This window comes from Cetorhinus maximus, chromosome 3 (genome assembly GCF_964194155.1).
Source record: "Cetorhinus maximus chromosome 3, sCetMax3.hap1.1, whole genome shotgun sequence".
Lineage (NCBI taxonomy): Eukaryota > Metazoa > Chordata > Chondrichthyes > Lamniformes > Cetorhinidae > Cetorhinus > Cetorhinus maximus.
Window position 1 is genome coordinate 65884763 of NC_135881.1, and position 22562 is coordinate 65907324.

Genomic DNA, 22562 nt, shown 5'->3' on the forward strand with positions numbered 1-22562 from the left:
CGGAAAGATAAGGTTTGGCATAACATTAAAAAGAATTTTAAAAAAAAGTTGAGGTATGAAGAAAAGAAACAACCTGCTGAGCTAAAAAAAAGCAACAGATCAATAATATTAAAAAATTAATAATTAATAAAGATGATCATTAGAGTGTGAGAGGGCGAGAGAATGCACGTCTGGCTCACTCCCAGCCTCGGTGCTCACTCACTTACCTGTACCCACTGTGTGAGTGTGTGTGTGTGTGGAGGGTGTGGGTGAGCCAGACACACACACCCACTCCCTCCCACACATGCACCCCCACAACACCCTCCCCGCCACACTCGCAACACCTTTCCCCCCCCCAACACTCACACTCACCAGGCCCAGGCGGTTTAGTGACTGAAATGCTGAGGAGAGGTTCAGGACGGCTGTAGACTCTTTCTCCCTGCCCTGTCTAACACTTCAGCTGCCCCAGGTTCCAGCTGCAACCACCACCATCTTTGTGTCAGGGGTCTTGTTGCCCCCACCAGTCAGTCAGTCGCTCTCTCTTTCTCTCCCCACCTGGCTGTCTCTTCTCCGCACCCCTCCCCGCAGCCTGCCAGCCTCTCTCACCCCCCACCTTCCTGAAAACCTCTACTGCTCCCCAGCAGACTCGCTGACGCTGCCAGCATTCAGACCTCAGGCTGAAGGAAGCATACTGCTGCTCCTCCAATTAGAGACCATTTCTCTCCCACATTTGCTGCTGATCAGAGGGGCAGCTCCTTGCAGAATCTTCCATTCCACTTACATGTCTTACCAGCATTTTGAACATTGGCTCCTTGGGCCAGGATAGAGGGGCATTGCGGGCTGCATCTGGCCTGTGGGCCAGGGGCTGGACAAGCATACCCCAGAGCATTTGTCCATTAATTACACAGCTCTGGTATAGCAACAACACAGGCATCTACCAACAATGTGGAAAACTGCCCAGCTATGTTCTACAAAAAGCTGGACAAATCCAATCCAGCCAATTACCATCCCATGGTCTACTCGCAAATCATCCAAGTGATGGACACTGTTGTTAAGTGGCACTTACTCAGAAATAACTTGTTCACCGCTCCACTGGAGTTGTGCCATGGCCACTTAGCTCCTGACCTCATTAAAACCTTGGTCCGAGTCAAAATACGAGGTGAGTGTGACTGCAATTGACATCAAGACCGCATTTGACCGAGTGTGGCAACAGAAGCTCTAGCAAAATTGAAGTCAATGAAAATCTGGGGAAAACAGGTTGGAGCCACAAAGGAAGATAGTTGTGGTTGTTGGAGGCCAATCATCTCAGTCCCTGGACATTGCTGCAGGACTTCCTCGCTATGATGTCCTAAGTCCATCTTGAGAAGCTTTATCAATGACCTTCCTCTCTCATTAGGTCAAAAGTGGGGATGTTTGTGGTGATTGTCGTGTTCAGTAAAATTTGCAACTCCTCAGATACAGTAGCAGTCCATGCCCACATACAGCAAGGCCTGGACAACATTCAGGTTTAGGCTGTAAATGGCAAGTAACTTCCATGTTACACAAGTGCCAGGCAATGAACTATCTCCAACAAGAAACAGTTTAACCATCTCCCATTGACATTCTCTGAATGCTCTATCAATTTCCCATTGACCTGAAATGTAACTAGATCAGCCATTAAAATACTGTAGGTACAAAGGCTAACAAGAGGCTGGGAATTCTGGGGTAAGTAACTCACCTCCTGGCTCCCCAAACCCTGTCCACCATCTATAAGGTAGAAGTCACGAGTATGATGGAATACTCTCCACTTGCCAGGATGAGTATAGTTCCAACAACATTTAAGAAGCACAACACCATTGAAGACAAAGCAGCCCACTTGAATGGCATCTCGTCCATCATCTTAAATATTCACTCCCTCCACTACCAGTGCAGTGGCAGCAGTGTGTACCATTTACAAGATATACTGCAGCAAATCACCAAGACTCCTGCAACAGCACCTTCCAAACTCAGTCTCTACCATTTCGAAGAACAAAGGCAGCAGGCTTATGAGAACACCATCATTTGCAAGTTTTCCTCCAAGTCACACACCATTCTGACTTGAAACTATCACTATTTCTTCACTGTAGATGAGAAAATCCTGGAAGTCCCTAACCACACTGGAGCTCAACCACACCACATAGGCTGCAGTAGTTCATTGCGGTTGCTCATCTTCTTTGGATAATTAAGGGTGGACAATAAATACTGGTCTTACCAGCACCACTGACATTCCATGAAAAGATAAAATAAAATTTTTGCAATGGGTTCTACCTGTGATATATGCTGTAAAGGGGTTCTGAACCATCCTAAAAACAGAATCATACTAACGGAGCCATTTAAGGCCACTTTATTTACTCTAGGGCCTTTCACTATCAACTACAATAAAATCAAGGCAGAGATTTTTAAACAACAATGAACTAACCAAAGAATTGATAACCAAGAATTGATCAATACTAAAGTCTGAATTCAAATGCAGCCTAGAAAAAGTTTCCTCTCTGCTGACTAGAAAGGTCCAGCATGACATGTGTCCCTCAGTTGGCAAGTACAATATTAAAATGTTATACTGTTGTAGTAGTATGTGCTCTTCAGAGTTTATGGCACTACTTAGGAAGTTTATAGGGAGATTTATTCTTTATTTCCAATCTTGCTACATGAGACCTGATGTGGACATAATATGCCTAAAATAGAAAATGTTCTATTTCCAGCACTGAAGTTACTCTGAATGAGCACAGGAAGTTATTTAAATAAAGATAAAGAAACTATAGTAATTGATACATAAATAGGAAATATGAAATGTTTTACCTGTTGCTTCATAAGAAAGACTTGATCATCTTCTGATAAAATTTCCTTTTCATGTACAAACTGCAAGAAAACAGATTGTCAAAATTGTGCGCCTACAATACAACAAAATGTATCTCGATATTTAGATTGGAAGATATTACAGAATATCTTGGGAGTGGTAAGTAGGATAATTTAATATCTGCAAGTTGTTTTAATCTTAATGAAATTATATTTTCCCTCTCTTCAGCTGTAGTATATAAAGATGGTTATGATAATTTGGAATTGCAATAGCAATAGCCATAGCCTGTGGTGAAAAGCCATCACTTTTATGAATGGACAATGCAGTTGATAAAAAAATTGGTTAAGTGCAATATTTTGCAAAGTGAAAACAGAGCTTTAAATTATTAAAATTTTGGAACATAATTGATAATGCAAATTAAATCAGATTTGCAATATAACTTGAATGACAATACTTTTGAGGTATTAGTGCACAAAGTTGTAAGAATCTGTATGGAAGTTTTCTACTTATCCAGATTCTTGGTACTGTTATTACAGCTTAGTCAGGTAACTGGTAAATATAGAATCTCAAATATTGTCAGCATGATTTGATACAGATATTATCTGGGGGAAAAAAGTTACCTTTCTTACTGGAGGCTTCATAATACCATCTTCAAATTTGTCATCAGCTTTTAAAGACTGGAAATTTTCATGCAAAATTCCTATTTTCTTTTCATTGTCCCATCCTGCTGGACTACAGGAGAACATATTTGATTTTTAAAAAAAGTACAGCATTAAAAGACACAGAACCCAAAACACATCTAGCAGAAAATGTTTACAGCACATCCATTAATAAAGGCTAACAACAACGTCAACTGCAAGCTAGGCTTCTTTGCTTTTTTTTCCTTCTTCAAAAATTGCAGCAATAAATCAACAATTTTGACATTGATTTATTTTGGCAACACAATTAATTTGTCCCCCAAACTTGAGACACAATGCAAGCTAATAAATAATAAATAGAGAAGTTAAAACTATTAAGCATGTGCAATAAAAGCTAGCAATGCCAGCCAACAATATCACAATTGAATGGTATCAAGGTATACAGATATTTCTGTGAAGTCTAGACACAGAAAACTAATATCTTCTCATAACATTCAAATGGAGCTATCCATCCATTAGGTCAAATGAGGACCAAACAAACAATGGTGGGAGACAGAAATATAACAAATAAAAAAAAACCTTGATATGTTTTTAAGAAAAGTTTCTGTTCTCCAGTCAGTTTTGAGGAGTGACCTCTGTACTCGTGTTCCTTGATTGGCAAGTCTGAGTAGGTTTCCAGGCAGTCAGCATGATGCAGAGATGCCAATCAAAGCATTCATTCCTGGAGATACTACTAAATTTACTGCATATTTTAAAAGATACTGAATAAAATGTATGTAAAGGCAATGTGAAATACTGGAATCGCAATCAAATTTTGTTTTTAATTAGTTTAGGGCAGAATTAAACAAGATAGCTCATTTAAATTACCACAAGAGGATAAATATTTTCAAAAATCTAAAGTTAAAAATAAGTTTCAGATCCAAACAAGTTTTCATTTCTAACACGCAAATTTTAATAAGAACATCTACTGTAATTTGAACTCAAAACTTCAAACTTACATAAATACTGCATCTTTTTCCACAACTAGTACTGGCGAATGGAAAGGAAATCCATATAATTTATGGACAAGGTATTTATACATTAAATCAATATTTTTATTTTCCTTTATTGAAGTATAAATAAGTGCTGCACCATCTAAAATATCTGCATTAAGGAAAATATCAGAAGAAATCCATATAACAGCTACGATTTAACAAAGTGATTAGCCTATGATGCTAAACTGCTTTCATATAAGTTACAGAAGTATCTATCAAGAACAACAGGCAGTTCCTAGGACATCTGAGATCAGAGTAGGGTCAAGTAGAAAGCCTTCCAGTAGTTGGAATCATACCTGACACAAAGGAGATAATTTGTGGCTCTTGGAGCTTAATTATTGCAACCTTAGCGTATTACTGCAGGAGCTCCTCAGGGTGGTGCTCAGCCTATACCTTCCCTCCATCATAATCTCAGGACTGGGGTATTTTGCTAATGATTCAAAAATGTTCAGCACCACTCATAACCCCATAAATGAACCAGTCCATGCCAGTAGTTGGCAGATCTAGGCAATAATCAAACTTGGACTAACAAGTGGCATGCAACACAGTCACTGCAACAACTCACTAAGTTTACTTCAACAGCCTTTCCCTTCACCTAGACCTTGGATGGCTAAGGACACGAATTGCAAAATCTTTGAATACCATAATCTCCAAGTCACGTACCATTGTAACTTGGGCAGTCTTACATCGTTGCTGAGATAGAATCACAGAATTTCCCATCTAATCCAATTGAGGGCATCAACATCCCAAGCAGGTGGCCCAATACCAGCATCAATCTCACTTCCCTTCCCTCATTTATAATTTCTAAAATGGAGTTTAGTTATATCGATACAATCTTCATAAATGACAAGTAGCTTAAAAATGTTAAACAGCCAAAGAATTTTCATTCAGTATTTTTATGAAGACTGATCAAATGTGGTTATACAGTTTGATAATTTTTATCATGCGCTTTCCTTTCATTGTATACCATCACCTTCTGCATAATTCATGTATTTTTTGCCCCAGAAGATAATTTTCCTAAACAGTTGAAATTATGTTTGACGAGAAAGCAAGTTTCCAAAATTTTTCATGATACAGGATGCTTCTGAATGAAACAAGCTTCAAAATGTTGTAACTTTTCACTTGCAAGCATCATGACATTTTTGCTGTGTAAAGGAATGGATGAATATGTCTGTAGCATTACAGTATCAAGATAAGAGTATAAAGGATACACTGTAGGCAGAACCTACGGATGTGTGATTGAATGAAGTCAAAGTGTTCATCTCTGTAGTCATGTTCCTTTTCCAGTAGGCTAATTGCATCACACTGCAGATAACACATACAGAATAACTGTACTAGCTCCCTCTAATTTTTACTGATAGTTATTTAGAAAGGAATAAACCAAAAAAGTCACTCACCTAGCTGCTCATTTAAGTTAAAAAAAATGAAAACATAAAACTTACCTGGTTAAAATTATTTCACTTAAGCGCATGTATCAGGTGAACAAAGGCATCACAGAGTTCTAACGCTCAATGAGATTAGTTTTGAATTGTTCTAGCAAAGAATGCCAAGGACTCCTTTCTGTGCTGTAAACTTTCAGAGAGCCACCTACACAATGATGATAGAGGAATATTGGTTGCCAGGTGCATTGACTGCCAATAATGGTGCACCTTACTTGTTAAGGACAGTCACTGGGACTTATCATAATCATGCATACAGGTTTTATTAGCAGTCAACATTTTGTTGTGTTATGTCAATAGAATGTTGCACTTCACTTATTTTTTGGGCTCTACAGCACAATGAAAAGTAGCACAGGCATTGTCTAAAGTCTATGTTTATTCCTTTATGCAGGACAACCATTTGCTAAATTAAAGATTTATCCAGGGGAGTTTAAATTGAGAAACTGCCAAATAAATGGGGAAAGCTTACAAATGAGAATAAACTTTGACATGATTCCTAAACTTTTGCAGCTAAGCAACTGGATAAACACTTCAGAGACCAAGAACCATTCTTAATGTGCAAATATTTCCCCCAGTCATTGAAGGTTTTAAAAAGAGACAAAAGACAGGCATTGAGTCACACAAAACATACTCAAGCAAAACAATTTGATAAATCAAATTTTAAGATTTTTCATACACAAACCTTGGTGCAAACTATTAGGACTGGAATCCCAAGATTATGTGTAAGTGTATTTGAACCTAGAGGTAAGACCACACTTTCTTCATCAGTTTCTTGCAACACAGTGTTTCTTCGCTGTGGTGAAGCTGGTACTTCCTTATCTGGCTCTTCATATTCTTGAAACTCTTTCATCACTGTACATAGAAAAAAATAAGTTTAAAAATTTCATTCTACAGGGCCTAATGAATACAATTTCAAAATTTACATCTTAGTGATACACAGTATAGTTCATGTAGTTTCTCATTTACTGTGAAATTGAGAAGTTACTGAAGCCAAGGAGTTTAAAAAGTTAGCAAAATCATAAATAGTTGCTATTTTTGTAATCTACATTTGTAAGGGATTTTTTTTACAATTAAAAAAGACAGCATTTCACAAATTGTGTTCAGTGAATAGTTATTCGAGAAAAAGCAAACAATCGCTACTTAGTTACAAAGATTTAATGGTCCTTCAACACCTGCTCAGTTAAAAAAAAAGTACCAAACGACAAACCAAATGTTCATATTTTTCATCATACATTAATGTTTGGCAGAATTTTACACACTTTTTCAGGGCGTGTTTTGTTGACAGGGAATGCTAAATACAAATTTCACAATACTTGTGCTGAGGGTCATACATAGCTATACAGTCAACATTTTAGAGTGCAGGGTGCTCGATGGCAGAGTCTGCAGCCATGGGTGGCGGTGCAGGGGCATGGCAATGGAGAGGTGAAGGGAGGTGGACACAATTTTTTGTACACTTAAGATATTTCCAATATATAATTTTGTAGATCATGGGTACAGTAAATTAAAAGACACTACATTACTTAGATTTGGTGTCAAAACTAAGAATTTTACTTGCTGCTCTGCGCTATGAAGATCAACAGCTGCACTGCTGCCACATCCAGTCATGAATGGTGGTGCACAATTATACAACTAGAGGCGGCGGCAGCTCCACAAATATTCCCATCTTCAATGACAGGGGAGCCCAGCACATCAGTGCAAAAGACAGGGCAGAAGCATTTGCAACCATCTTAATTCAGGAGTGCTGAGTGGATGATCCATTGCGGCCGTCCCCAGCATCTTAGATTTCAGCCAATTTGATTCATTCCACATGATAAAGAAATGGCTGAAGACTCTAGATACTGCAAAAGCTATAGGCCCTGACAACATTCTGCCAATAGTAGTGAAGACTGGTGCTTCTGAACTAGCCACACCCCTAGCCAAGCTGTTCCAGTACAGCGACAACACTGGCATCTAACTGGCAATGTGGAAAACTGCCCAGGTACGTCCTGCTGCAAAAAACAGGACAAATCCAATCCAGCCAATTACCATCCCTTCAGTCTACTCTCGATCATCAGCAAAGTGATGAAGGGGTTATCGACAGTGCTAACAAGCGGCAGTTACTCAGCAGTGACCTGCTCACTGGCACTCAGTTAGGGTTCCGCCAGGGCCACTCAGGTCCTGACCTCATTATAGCCTTCATCCAAAGATGGCCAAAAGAGCTGAACTCAAGTGGTGAGGTACGATTGAATGCCCTTAATACCAAAGCAGCAACTGACCGAGTGAGGCATCAAGGAGCCCTAGCAAAACTGAAGTCAATGGGAATCATTGGGGAGAAAACTCTCCCTCTGGTTGGAGTCATACCTGGCACAAAGAAAAATGGTTGTGGCTGTTGGAGGTCAATCATCTCAGTCTCAGGATATCAGTGCAGTAGTTCCTCAGCATAGTGTTCTAGGCCCAACCATCGTTCAGCTGCTTCATCAATGACTTCCTTCCATCATAAGATCAAAAATGGGGATGTTTGCTGATTGCACAATGTTCAGCACCATTCGCAACGACTCAGATACAAAAAGGTTCTTGTCCGTATGCAGCAAGACTGGACCTAGATCTTGGTGTGCAGGGGACAATTTCAAAGTTTGCCGACGACACAAAACTTGGGAGAATTGTAAACTGTGAGGATGACAACGTAGAACTTCAAAAGGACATTGAGACATTGGTGGAGTGGGCAGATAGGAGGCAGATGAAGTTCAATGCGAAGAACTGTGACGTGATGCACTTTGGTACAAAGAACATGGAGACAGTATAAAATAAAGGATACCATTCTAAAGGGTGTGCAGGAGCAGAGAGATGTGGGTGTATATGCACATAAGTCATTGAAGGTGGCAGGACAGGTAGAGAGAGCTGTTTCTAAAGCATACAGTATTCTAGGCTTCATTAATAGGGGCATACAGTGTAAGAGCAGGGAGGTTATGATGGACTTATATAAGACACTGGTTAGGCCTCAGTTGGAATAATGTGTACAGTTCTGGGGCCACACTATAGGAAGGATGTGAATGCATTGGAGAGAGTGCAGAAGAGGTTTGCGAGAATGGTTCCAGGGATGAGACACTTCAGCTATGAGGAAAGATTGGAGAAGTTGGGACTGATTTCCTTGGAGAGGAGAAGGCTAAGAGGAGACTTGAAAGAAGTTTCCAAAATCATGAGGGGTCTGGACAGAGTAGATAGGGAGAAACCTTTCCCACTTGTAAACGGATCAAGAACCAGAGGGCACAGTTTTAAAGTGTTTTGCAAAAGAAGCAAATGCGAGGTGAGAAAAAACTTTCTCACAGCGAGTAGCTTGGGTTTGGAATGCACTGCCTGGAAGTGTGGTGGAGGCAGGTTTGATTGACGCATTCAAGAGGGCATTGGATGATTATTTAAATAGAAACAAATGTGCAGGGTTAAGAGGAAAAGGCAGGAGATTGGCACTAAGTTAAAGTGCTCAGAGAGCTGGTGCAGACACGTTGGGCCGAATGGCCTCCTTCTGCACTGCAACAATTCTGTGATTCTGGACAATATCCAGGCTTGGCTGGTAAATGGCAAGCATCATTTATGCCATACAAGTGCCAGGCAACAATCATCTCCAACAAGAGAGAATCTAAATCTCCGCTTGACATTCAATGGCACTACCATCACTGAATCTCCCACTATCAACATCCTGGGGTTACCATTGACCAGAAATTAAACTGGATCAGCCATATAAATATTGTGGCTACAAGAGCAGGTCAGAGGCTGGGAAGTCTGCAGAGTAACTCACCTCCTGACTCCCCAAAGCCTGTTCATCATCTAAAAGGCACAAGTCAGGAATGTGATGGAATGCTCTCCACTTGCCTGGGTGAGTGCAGCTCCAACAACCAAGAAGCTCAACAACATCCAAGACAAAGCAGCCCACCTGATTGGCACCCCACCTTAAATATTCACTCCCTCCATCACTGATGCACAGTGGCAGCAGTGTGTACCATCTACAAGATGCACTGCAGCAACTTACCAAGTCTCCTTTGACAAATTCTTCCAAACCCATGACCTCTACCACCTAGAAGAGCAAAGGCAGCAGATGCATGGGAACACAACCATCTGCAAGTTCTCCTCCAAGCCATGCACCATCCTGACTTGGAACTATATCGCCGTTCCTTCACTGTCGTTGGGTTAAAATCTTGTAACTTCCTTTCTAACAGCATTATGGACTACAGCAGTTCAATGCAGTGGCTCACCACCACCTTCTCGAGGGCAATTATGGATGTGCAATAAATAGCAGCCTAGTCAGCGATGCCCACGCCTCATGAAAGAATGAATTAAAAAAGTTACAATGAGTCCCTTGTCTTGTTGAACTGCGTTACTAAATCATGTGGTGAGTGTGGCAAGAAAGCTGAAATGCAAATCTTCAAGAAAACTTTACTTTATTTATTACCATTAGCAAATGCTACAAGGACTATCATAAAACAGAAATGCTGGAAAAATTCAGCAGGCCTGACAGCATCTGTGGAGAAAGAAACAGAGTTAACATGTCAAGTCCCTATGACTTTTCTTCAGAGCTGAAATCTACATAGTCATGCAATATTGTCTGTTTGGCATCTGTTTCTTAACACGAGTATTTTCCAGCCATATGACTGAATGAATTGCAATTAAGATTACACTGTGGCCACTTGTATCCAGTGCCCCCTTGCAACTTCAAATTAACTCCAGTGCTGCTAAGACCTAATGGACAACTGTTATTGTCACTGTAGTAACAAAAACAAAAATAGCTGGAGAAACTCAGCAGGTTCATCAGTTCTGATGAAGAATCATATGGACTCGAAACGTCAACTGTGTTCCTCTCCGTAGATGCTGTCAGAACTGCTGCATTTTTCCAGCTATTTTTGTTTTTGTTTCAGATTTCCAGCATCCGCAGTATTTTGCTTTTATCTTGTCACTGTAGTAATGGTTTTTTGACACTGTGTGGCACTGTTCGCAAGGCCAAATTGCTTTATTGCAGAGCTTAAAAAGTAAAAGTGTAAGTGGTTCAGACAACCATCAGATAACATGTAATTTTCTCGTGACAATTTGAAGCACTAGGAGAGAAATCAGGATCACCTGCTTTTTAACCCCACTCTGCTTTTTATTTACCTTCCAAGCTTCTTTTTTGATAATGTTATAACTTGCTGAGGTAAGATCTTACAAGTGCTTGCAGCTTTGTACTTGTCCAAATGGCTATTTATCATGAGTGGACCAGCAAGCTATTTTAGCATGGCTGGTACCAAAACTAATCTTTATTTTGTTCCCAGAAAATGTTCACACAGATGATTACTTTCCTGCAGGGATCACTGGATAATACTGGGTAAGGTAAGTGGGGATGCAGACCACAGCAACAGGTACTCCAAGGATCCTCGAATACGTAGCAAGTTCACTTTTGTTACATGTAATGGGGTAACTTCTATCATTAGGAAACCCTTTGAAGGCAACAAGGTACCGCATCATGTATTAATGAAGAATGTTAAGAAAACAAGCTTACTTTCTAATAGCGCCTTTCATCTCCTCAGGACATCCCAAGGCGCAACACAACATGGTCAAATAGGGAGCATGATAAGAATGTGTGAGAGGGGACACCTTTCTGCCCACTGGTATTCATCAGGCAGGAAGAGAGAACTTTGTATTCCTGTGTAATGTAGTATGTACTTTAAAGTTCAGTTGCCTCATTTACCTTTTGCTGAAAGTGGTAGCTTCAACCTATCCTCATACTTCTGTATCTGCTTAAGCCTCTGCCTCAATCCTAAAACCTGCAGTGTTCTGAGTGCAAACACAATACCAAGAAATCATAATGTATTAAGGTAATCCTCCCTCGGGCACCATCTAAATAAAACATTCAGCAACTTCATTAATTATATCAGTGGAAACTCTTGAAAATACTTTCTTTAAAAAAAATGTTAGTGAATTGCAGCAAACGGTGTTTGCCATTGTGCAGTGCCTGCAGCATCTCAATTATGCAGCCCAGGCTTCTTTTATTTTTTTTTAGTGCTCTTTGGTAATTTGAGTATTTTAATGGCAATCCAGTGGCCTTCATTGAAAACCATACCATGATTAGATTATGCTTTCAGGAGAGTTACATCTGTTTGCAGGAATTTTATCAGTCTAAAAATGTCCTTTTGAATGATATAGCCAGATACATGTTACAAAATAAAATCATTTTAAAGCTTCAAATTAAGTACCAAAGATGCATCAAAATGAGTATGAAGTTCAAGATAATTTTCTGACTAAGCTCAACTCCAGAGATTGGAGCACAAAAATCTAGGCTGATGCACTGTCAGAGGTGCTATCTTTTGAATGAAATGTAAACAGAGTCCCTGTCTACCCTCTCAGCTGGATGTAAAAGATCCCATGGCACTATTTCAAAGAGCAGCAGGGGAATTATTCTCGTTATCTAGCCAATATTTCTCCCTCAAACAACATCGCAAAAGCAGATTATCTGCTCATTACCACGTTGCTGTTTTTGGGAGCTTTTTGTGTGCATATTGGTAGATGCTTTTCCCACATTTCAACAGTGACTACATTCCAAAATTACTTCATTGGGTGTAGAGCACTTTGGGATATCCTGAGTTCATGAAAGACACTGTTCTTGATGTCCTTCATTTTATATTACAAGGACCAGGGTTACAGTGAACGAGTAAGTCAAATTGTGCAGCATACTAGTGTTTTGGGAATTATGTCCTCTCTTGTGCAAACAAAAATGCAAACCAGTGGCAGTGCTTGTTCAGCCTACTCACTGGAGCTTGAGGGGCCCCTGTAACATGCAGACAATCATTGTGGTCATCACCAGCAGTACGGAGGTTACCTCCCAAACCAGCTGTAATGCACAACAGTTCAAGTTCTTCAGTCATATACCCAAGAAACATTCCAATCCAAATGAGTGATGTAGCATCTTGAACTGGAGAATGCTAAGCTGTCTAGGTGCCATTCTTGAAAACTCTCACAATAGAAAGCTTTCCTCCTCTTCCACTCTCTCCAATTCCTCCCACGAGGAGAAAGTAAAGTGAACACGCAAAAACAAACCAAGAAAGTTACCCCAACAACCACTGTTAGCACACAACGTTTTTTCCTCAAGGATGAGCTGCTAGATTACAAAGATTTATTTTAGGAAATGGTGAAGAGAATTCTACGCGTCGAGTTCAGGAAGTATGTTTAATGCTGTTGGCTGAAGGGTATTGCCCCATGATTATCATCTGAACATAGCTCCTGCTTTGATTCCATTTAGTACTTTGCAAGTTACCAGATCCAAAATGCACATTAAATTTTTGTTACGGAAAGAAATGGATTCAAAAATATGCATCTAGGTTTTATATGCTTGATAGAATACAGAAGAGTTAAATTAACTCAGTACTTAAATAATCTAATACTTTCAAACTCCTAACAAAAAGAATTATTGAGAAAAGATAGCTCGATCTCCATTCTTAAGACTGATTATGAACCTGTGTGATAAGGATTATTATTTTATTAATAATTATTAGGTCTTCAAAATCTGTTTTGGAGGAGTCGTTCCATACTGATCCTCCGTTTACAGTAGTGATTTGTTTTGAAAGGACCCCATGATTGAAAACACGGTGGCACAGAAATTGAAGGTATTGAGATACTGAGGTAATGTCAAGTGTTTATAGTATTGTACTATAAACAGAGTAGACTTTAATTCCAGGAGCTCAAGACTAGTACTTGCTGGCCCAAAGTAAAGTACACAGCTTTGCCACCATGGTATAAAATGAAATTTTCTTGCTGAAATTAGGGCTGTTTGGTCACAAATGTATTGCATCAATACTGAGGGCAACAGGTAAAATTCATTATGTCAGCAACTGCTTGGTTATGGCTATTTGAACAACTTGGGATTATAAAGTAGTAATCACTCTTCAGTTGCCATCAGGGCATGGTGGGGAGAGGGAAAGATTACAATTTTGCAGATATTGTCGAAAAATATACATTATATCCTTTTACATTATTACAGGGGACAACAATTTTAAGTAAACATAGTGCATCAAATTTAATGCTAAGCCTTCTGAGCATCTAAAAATTTGCAGTAACCGATTTATCACATGCCATAACATTATGTCCATTCATCATAGTACTTACAACTCTGTTCCATTTCTTTCATTTCCTCTGGTGGTATTTTTAGTTTGTCAATGTGTTCTCGAACAACATTGGCCCACTTCTGTAATGAATCCATTACCATCCAAGGCCGGGACATGTCCACCACCAGCATAAGTAAAGTGTCTTTTATGTTATCAGATGTAACTGCAAATTTCAGGAGGCCTTTATGGTAAGTGTCACCATCCAAGATCCAAACATTGCATCGTGTGTGATCTGTTAATACAAGATCCCACAAAAGAAAAATAAAACAACCAATTAATGTACACCACTGATTTGCACCTTAATCTAAAGTTCTCAGAACAAAGCCATGCAATATTCAGGACTGCTAGAGAATTCGTGGAACGCTTTATATTACTTAAAGTTAAGTAAAGTAATTCTGCTAGTTTAATAACAATTTTCAGATTGTGTGTTTCTCTTTATGCTTGCACAGAGATTTTCATAAGCCTTTGCGCTAATTGCACAAAATGCATTTAACTTTTAAGTGCACCCATTTGACGTGCTTATGTCCACCTGATATGCCTAGAATAGAAGACCAATGGAAGAATAAAAGCAAAATACTGTGGATGCTGGAAACCTGAAACAAAAATAAAAAATGCTGGAAAAGCTCAGCAGGTCTGACAGCATCTGTGGAGAGAAAGACAGAGTTAACGCTTCGAGTCTGTATGACTCTTCTTCAGACCAATGGAAGAATGTCCAACATGTCAAGCTACAAGATGCACTGTGTCCACTCACTCGTGCCAACACATCCTTATACATAAGTGAATTATCTTGCTTTGGCAAATGATCAGTGAATGTGAAGGTACCTATTCCTCGAAGAATTTGAGACAGCAGACTAGATGTCACAAGGAAACATATCTGACTAAATATAAGCTCTGAAGAAGAATCACATGGACTCGAAACGTTAACTCTGTTTCTCTCTCCATAGATGCTGACAGACCAGCTGAGTTTTTCCAACATTTTCTGTATTTGTTTCAGATTTCCAGCATCTGCAGTATTTTGATTTTGACTAAATATAATGCTGGGTGCTTGTTTGGAAAACACCCCAATGAGAGTATGTCGTACATGTGACACACACAGTGAAAGCAATGGTTAGTTGCGTTATATTCTCCTCTTTGATGTAAACGTATCAATCATATGACAAGGATTGGCAAAATAATAACGTGGGTTTTTTTGGGAGGCTGTGGATAGTTCAACTGACCTCAACTAATACTGCTTGTAAACTGAATACAAGACGTGGGACTAATACATGACATCCTGTTGAGGTGGTAGTAATTGACAAAAGTTTAGATTAAAGGTATATCTACATCATATCATTTTGCAGTTTCCATTAAGGGGCTGCCTTTTAATTTATCCCTGATTTTGTTAATTTAGTTTATTTGGTTTGTATGCAAAAGAGTTGCATCATATAATTGACCTGAGGGGCCTTCGCGGCTCCTTGCAGGCATTGTCCATCATTTACCAGGACCTGATCAAAATCTGGAACATGGTCACCTTGTGCCGCAGTTCTCCACTGTCAGGAGTAGCAACTATCGTCGGACAGCTGCTGCTCAGGAATCTGCACCTCTACCACTTTTGGCTTGCGGAGAGGAGGGCTGTGCCTGCTGGGGTGACCAGGACGTGCTGGGGGCAGAGGAGTGGCTGGATGCTCCCGCAGCAGCTGGCACATAGTGCGTGGGTGGACGGCTGGCTTGTGGCCAATGCCATCCATGACTTTAGGACGGTCATGCTTCGTCCCTGCGTCATTCTGGGGCTCAAGGTGGCGCAGGTGCGTGGTGGTCTTCTGCACAAGCGTACCCCTCTTCGGATGGAATTCCGCATCGGCCCCAAGCCTCAAACCCACCAGTGGGAGCCAGAGCCCCGCAACCCGAGTCGTCTTGCGGAAATGCCCTCCAGTGCCCTTTAGAATGCAGGGGTTTCTTAGATGGGCTGCTGCTGCACACCCTTCACCTACTTGCCCTTGCCCACCACCGGACACAGCCTGGTGTGCCTTGTTGCCGTCCAGTGGCGGGGGTCCCCAGTGCCCCAGTGAACAGCCCTCTATGGGGGTGTCCTGCCCCTTTCCATGAGGGACCTGGGGTGGAGGGTGTTGCACGCGGCTGTCCCATACAACCGTAGGATGTGTTGGTTCACAGACTCCCAAGATGCTTGCGTTTTACGCGGCCTTGCAGAGTCCCTGGACCACGCATATGTAAGCTGTTATAGGCTGCACCCCCTTTTTAGTTATTTGATAAACCTTTTGCTTTTGTTTTGTTTGCACTTCAGTCTCACGCTCCTGATCTATGGGCACTCTGTGCAGAGCGGGGAGGACCACCTCCTCATGAACCTGCTCCTGGACCAGGCCAAGCTGGTCAACAACAGGTCCAGGCAGCGGGCGATCAAGGGGGTTGTCCAGCCTGACTGTCTGCCCCTATTCCGCGGCTATGTTTGCGGCTGGGTGTCCCTGGAAAGGGAGTACACGGTGTCCACTGGCAACGCTGAGGCCTTCCATGCTCGACGGGCACCATGGGGACTAGGGTGCTTTACTGACCCCTTTAATCACATTTTGGTTTAATGTTTGTAAGTTTCCTCTAAATTTTGTCTTTTGCTTTTGCAGTTTCCCTTTAAGGGGCTGCCTTTTACTTTGTCCCTGATTTAGTTAATTTAGTTTAATTGTTTTGTAACAAAAGAGTTACATCATATCATTACAAGCTGTAGCCTGAAACTTCTTTCCACTTCCTACCAGGCATGCTGTAATAATGATGATGATGCCAAGTAGCAGCACCCAGGGAAAATGAAGTCACAATCATGCTGCATTATCTTCACTTCAGCAGCCATGAAACTTACAGGGTAGGGAGTGGGAAGTGGTCATGTCACCAAGGAACAGCAAGGAGCCGATTATAGATCTCTTATGGATTCCAGGCGTAACAGTCTGGGCTGGGAAGAGAAGCCACTTAAGGTGCTTTGGCTGATCTTGAATAGTTAAGAGTGGAACCAAGGAATGGTAGTTCCACTGAACTGGACAATGAAAATACAGGGGAGGATGATGCTGTGGTTGATTGCACCAAAGGCTGCAGAGAAGTTACTGGTTTCATCTTGAGTGAATATTGCCAGGAGACACATTCACCATGGTTAATTTTTTTTGTATGAAAATGGGTAGCCAAGAATGCCACACACAAAATACTTGTTGCAATATTAATGTAAAAAAATATTCCTCAACCATTGCATGGCACTCACCATCAATGTCTTCATCATGAACATCAAGGTACAAAAACTCCATTCCTCTCCCTTTTTTGTAGTCCTCCACACCTTGTAATTTTGCTATTAAAGTGGTTTTACCAGATCCATCTTCTCCTGGAAATACAGGAAGGGGGTGGAAATAATATCAGCACCAATTGAACATCTGCAGAAATCAAATCACATCAAAATCTAACCAAAGGACCTTCAACACTTCACATTTCACAGATTGTTTGGCTATGTCAGAAAAAAGGTTATTTTCTCAACACAGGAACACTGAACGATTCTCTCTTCCCTGTGAAAACACGATGCTGATTCTATTTTTAAAAAATATAAAAAGAATTCAAATTATGACAAACTTGGGGCAAAATCATCCCAAATTTGCACTAAGTGCAGTTGCGGGCGAGTAAAATGATCTTTTACCCAATGGCTGCAATGGCAGCTTTTCATGCCATATCGTCCCAAACCCGCCGCATTAATTAAGCATTCCCTGGAAACGTGCCGTTTCCATGACAGGCGGGCTCTCATTTGCCCGCCACACCATCACCTCGCCGCTTCAGCACGCCGGGCACCGTATTTAAAGTCCAGCCACATGCACACCTCTCAGTGCTTCCAGCCCACGACTGCTGCATAGAAGAAATGGCCCCAACAGGCAAAAAGACTACAGCCCCCAGGTTCAATGACGCATCCATCAAGCACCTTTTGGGCGCAGTGCAGCTCGCCGTGATTTCCTCTATCCCCACTCTGGCCACAGGATGGGCAACAACCTCACTAATCTGGCTTGGGAGGCAATGGCAGTGGTGATCAGCATCAATGCCATGCAAAAGAGGACAGCCACCCAATGCTGACACAGGATGAATGGTCTCATTTGTTCTGCCAAAGTAATTCACTCTTTTCATGACTCTCAATTCACACACGCAGCACACATCCAAAGGGATCTCACACTTCAAAGGACAACATCACTAACTCTCAGACATACCGCCACATCTCCATCATGCTCATACCCTCTCGAGCTCACGCCCTTATCTTGTCCATAGCGTCGCTCACCACACAAACATTCCACACAGTGCCATGTACCCTGCTCTCTCACACTCCATCTGTTTTCATGCAGGAGAAGCTGGCTCACATCAGCAGGAAGAGATCCCAGGACAAGGGTGGACTGGCCCACGTTAGGCCTCTCACTCACTTTGATGAGTGTACCATGACCGTGCCTACAGTGATGGTGAAGTAGGTGGCAAACACCCGCTTAAGGATCCTGCACCACATCATCCCTCTCTCAACACAAATGTGAGTGCTCTCTCTCCTGCTTTTGACTCTGCTAAATATCTCTACTTTGGTTCACAGGGAGCTCTGCATAGCGACTGACACCTTCAGCCAGCCTTTCCCTCATCTCCACCCACATCCTCACCTCCAGCCAAGAAGACACCTCCTCTATTGAAGGACAATGAATAATCAGCCTGGAAGACGTGTCACTGCACTTACCCACAACCTGCACCAGCACAGAGACACACACCTCAGTGGGATCTAGATCTGGAACAGGCTCAGGTTCACGATCTAGGGGTCACTGCATGTACACATGACCGCAGCAGCAGGAGGCAGGTTCGGCTGAGCACCTGGCACTCAGAGGACTGCTGGGGATCAGACATCTGTGAAGTCCTAGTCAGATGATGAGCTTCTAGATTTGGCCTTCCAACTCATCCTGGAGAGTCAGCAGAAGGCGTGGGAACATCATGCAGTGCTGTTGGAAGCCGTCAGCAGTGGCATGCGAGTTGGAGGAGTGCATCCGCCTCTCGCTGATGAAGTGGTACCCACATGTGCCCATATGGAGGTCTCCATGGGGAGGATGGCAGACGCCATGGAGACCCTGGTCCAGCAGAATGCAGAGGTGTGTGCAGACCCACACTCCATCACGGGAGCCATGGGTGAGTTCCTGCAGTGGCAATGCGACAGGGAAACCTTGACATCCCCCCAGGTGCTCTTTCCCCTCAAGGAGTCACGCCAGGACCCCAAAGGGAGGAGCGGCGGCAGCTGGACACCTCCGGGTCATTCACTAAGGAATCTGAGGCTGTCCTCTCCCTCAGAGTCCCCTTTGCCTGTGAGCCCCTCAACCTCGTCCCCTTTGACTGTGAGCCCCTCAACCTCGTCCCCTGTCACCGCAGAGAGAGCAGCTGGAGGGAGAAGTGTGTTTGTGGCAGAGTTGCAGAGCACTCTCCTATGCAGGCAGATCCTTCATGTATCGTATTCACCTCAATGTCCTGAACATTTTGAATGCTGCCTACTGGGGTTCGTTTTCAGTTGTCCATCTGAGCTGACCTGCATCTCCGCCCACCCACTGATCACATTCCCATGCAGCACCTGATCTCGTCCACCACGACTCTCATTTCACTTTCAATTTGGACAGCGTGGTCTGGATTCAATTTTTCGTGCGCTCTCCCTTCTTTTCCCCTCCTGCATCAGAGTTGACCCCCCAGTATCACCTTCCGCCTCCCCTCTGTTACCCACCAACCCTTTTCCTTCGGGAACGTCCAGGTGAATATGCATGTTCCATTCCTTCCTGAAAATCCCTCCTCCATCTACATTCACCTCCCTGACCACCTCCTTTCCACTTTCTGTCTACCTCCGAGTCCCCACCAACCACCCTCACTATCCCTTCTACTGCTCCCGTCGAACCCTCACCCACCTCTGTTCTCGGTCATTCTCACCATTCCCTCATACCATGCCTACTCTCAGTTTGCCCCCCCCACCACCCGGAAGCTCTTCTCTTCTCCCCCACCCCCCCCCCCACCACTTGGTCCTCCCACCCATCGCTTAGTCCCTCCCCCTTCCTGACTCCCTCACTACTTCCCCCTGCTTTACTACTTCCCCTTTCCCGTCTCCTTCCTCTACCCTTAGTCCCTCCCCTTGGACTCCCCCCCTCGCCACACTCATTCCTTCCCCCTCCATGCTCCTTCTTCCCTCCCCTCAGACTCCCTCTCCTCTCGGCACTCCTTCCTCCCCCCTGGACTCCTTCCTCCCTGAGCTCCTTCCCTTATATCTTCCAACCCTCCGTACACCACCTCAGTTGCCATCGTCTCCCCGTTAACCCCTCCTTCCGAGTGCTTCCTCACCCCCTCCCAACCTCGCTCCCCGACAACTGCATTACCTCCCCCCCAACCTCATCCCTGCGACACCACTTCCTCTCCTAGTTGATCTTAGACCTTCCTCTCCCACCCCCTCGACCTTCATTTGTTGTGAGCATCAACGGTGACTTTCCAATTTCCTTGAGTTGCTTTGCAGCAGAGCCATGTCAATGAGAATCCACCCAGCACGCCATGGACGTTCCTCCAGGATCCTGTTGCTGTCAGGCTCCCACATCTGCTCCTTGGACGATGGAGATGTGAGCAAGGCCCTGATGCTAAGTCCTGACTTTTGCACGTCAGAGCTGTCAAGACGTGTTCTGCACCAGTGTGTTTTCCTGCCGACATGGGCCGATCGATAATCCAGCTTGGTGGGGGGCTGGCTGAAGGGATGAGTCGTGTGGGACTCAATGATATGTTGATTTATTACAATGAGGCTCCTGATGTCCGATGGTGGGGTCGCCATCAGCGGGTGGAGCGGACAATCGCAAGCTGGTTTCGTGACGTTGTGAAATCGATTTTTGGCCTTCTTGCTACATTGTCTGCATATGCCACCAAACATGCCCGACACCAGCGGGCATGGAAAATCCTGGCCTTGAAATCACTAAGAAATAAACTAACTTAATAACCCATAATTGGCCTTTTTGTGGTACATTTATCTTGCAGAACTTCAGGACACAATTCTGCAACAACAGCTACTGGGTCTGGGCACATTAGAAATTATATAGCATACAATATCAGTGATTCTTACAACAGCTAGCATCTCTTTAAAACAACAGTACACTGTGTCACTGCATCTTTTACAATAATGGATATAGGCCCGTACAAGCCAGCAAGCCCACTTCACTGGCTTGTATGCGCAAGCTAAACTATTCAACTGCAAACAGCCAGTAAATATGACCACCTCAGGTTCTGACAGGAGATTCACCACTGGAGATACCCATGAAATAACACTTTTTCTGGTCTCTGCAGCTTCATCAATAGTGGCATGGCTTCCTTTACATTGTCAGTTAACCAATGATAATAAACTAGCAATACAAATATCACATCTTTCTTCTGGGACAGTTTTCAAGATCAAGTATATTTGAATACTCTGCCTGCTGCCAATCTTGTCAAGCAAGTCTAAACGGAAACATTAAACAACTGGCTCAAGCTCCACAATTCATCTGAAAAAGGAAATATATGTTGTGCTCTTCTTGATTGTGCATAATTCACACATAAAAAGAAATCTGGCACTGCATACAACCTAAAGCAACCCCAATCAGTTGTGCCTTCAAAAAGTATCTGCTTATTCAACATGAACATGCCATATGCCAGATTTCAAAGTTCCTACTGAAGCTCAAATGTTGGTGAGTTTTGATCAAATCTGATCTAGGGTGTCAGATCCTTATTAGTTCTTGAAACAGTCGAATTCAAAACTGATCAACACTTTGAGATAATGGGGATCAATTCACATGCCAGGAAAGCAGCCATAAAACAGAACAGCCGTGCTCTGAAACTGGAATGAACACATTAACATTTCATGTTTAGCATGGAGCTCCTTCCGAATTTGAATGTAGGACAAATTGATATTGTTCTATAGAATCGGAGATATACTGGATTGATATATACTGCAAACAAATCAATATCAACATCAAGATAGAAAGAACCAATGTCACAGAAAATACTCAGGTGCACAAAACACATTCCCTTACATATGAACATACAAATTAGGAGTAGGCCAGTTGGCCTCTCGAGCCTGCTTCACCGTTCGATAAGATCATGGCTGATCTGACTGTAACTTCAACTCCACATTCCCGTCCACCCCGATAACCTTTTGCCTCCTTGCATATCATAAAATAATCAAGAGGCATGAAGCATTCGAAAAAGTATTTAACAATTCAAAGAAACTTACATTTACAGTGCATTCTTACAAACCACAATGATTAAACACAATAGTCCAGTCCCCACAAAGATGTCAGAAAAAATGACTGCATAAAAAACATCAGGTGCAAAGCTGTATTAGTTGCTCCTTTTAAAATTCATTTAACTCACCCAATGTTTCAGCATTTCAATTGAAGATCCCATCTAGTTTTTATAGATACCATTTATGAAAAAATGTTTTTAAAAAAATCTTCCTATTGTTCCCATTGTAAATCAATAATCGCCCTTTTATCTTTTCTAATATTCACAACTGTTTTTTGTATGAACTCCACTCTTCACTACTT

The 22562-nt window shown here is 42.4% G+C and overlaps 1 protein-coding gene and 1 long non-coding RNA gene across 3 annotated transcripts in view; both read right to left on the reverse strand.

Annotated features, from left to right (window-relative positions):
* LOC144678687 (cytoplasmic dynein 1 light intermediate chain 1-like) overlaps positions 1 to 22562 on the reverse strand; it is a 73008-nt gene that overhangs the window by 30671 nt on the left and 19775 nt on the right. For both annotated transcript variants that reach the window (XM_078538475.1, XM_078538476.1), the window contains 7 exons: positions 17240 to 17356; positions 14009 to 14239; positions 6588 to 6757; positions 5678 to 5771; positions 4431 to 4566; positions 3415 to 3526; positions 2797 to 2856 (listed from right to left, as the gene is read on the reverse strand). In XM_078538475.1, coding sequence (XP_078394601.1) covers positions 2797 to 2856; positions 3415 to 3526; positions 4431 to 4566; positions 5678 to 5771; positions 6588 to 6757; positions 14009 to 14239; positions 17240 to 17356 — 920 coding nt within the window. The remainder of the gene's footprint in view (positions 1 to 2796; positions 2857 to 3414; positions 3527 to 4430; positions 4567 to 5677; positions 5772 to 6587; positions 6758 to 14008; positions 14240 to 17239; positions 17357 to 22562) is intronic.
* On the reverse strand, positions 10301 to 13980 carry LOC144678688 (uncharacterized). The gene is made up of 2 exons (XR_013576161.1): positions 12726 to 13980; positions 10301 to 10397 (listed from the first exon to the last, which is right to left on the reverse strand). It is a non-coding gene; the product is annotated as an uncharacterized LOC144678688 (long non-coding RNA).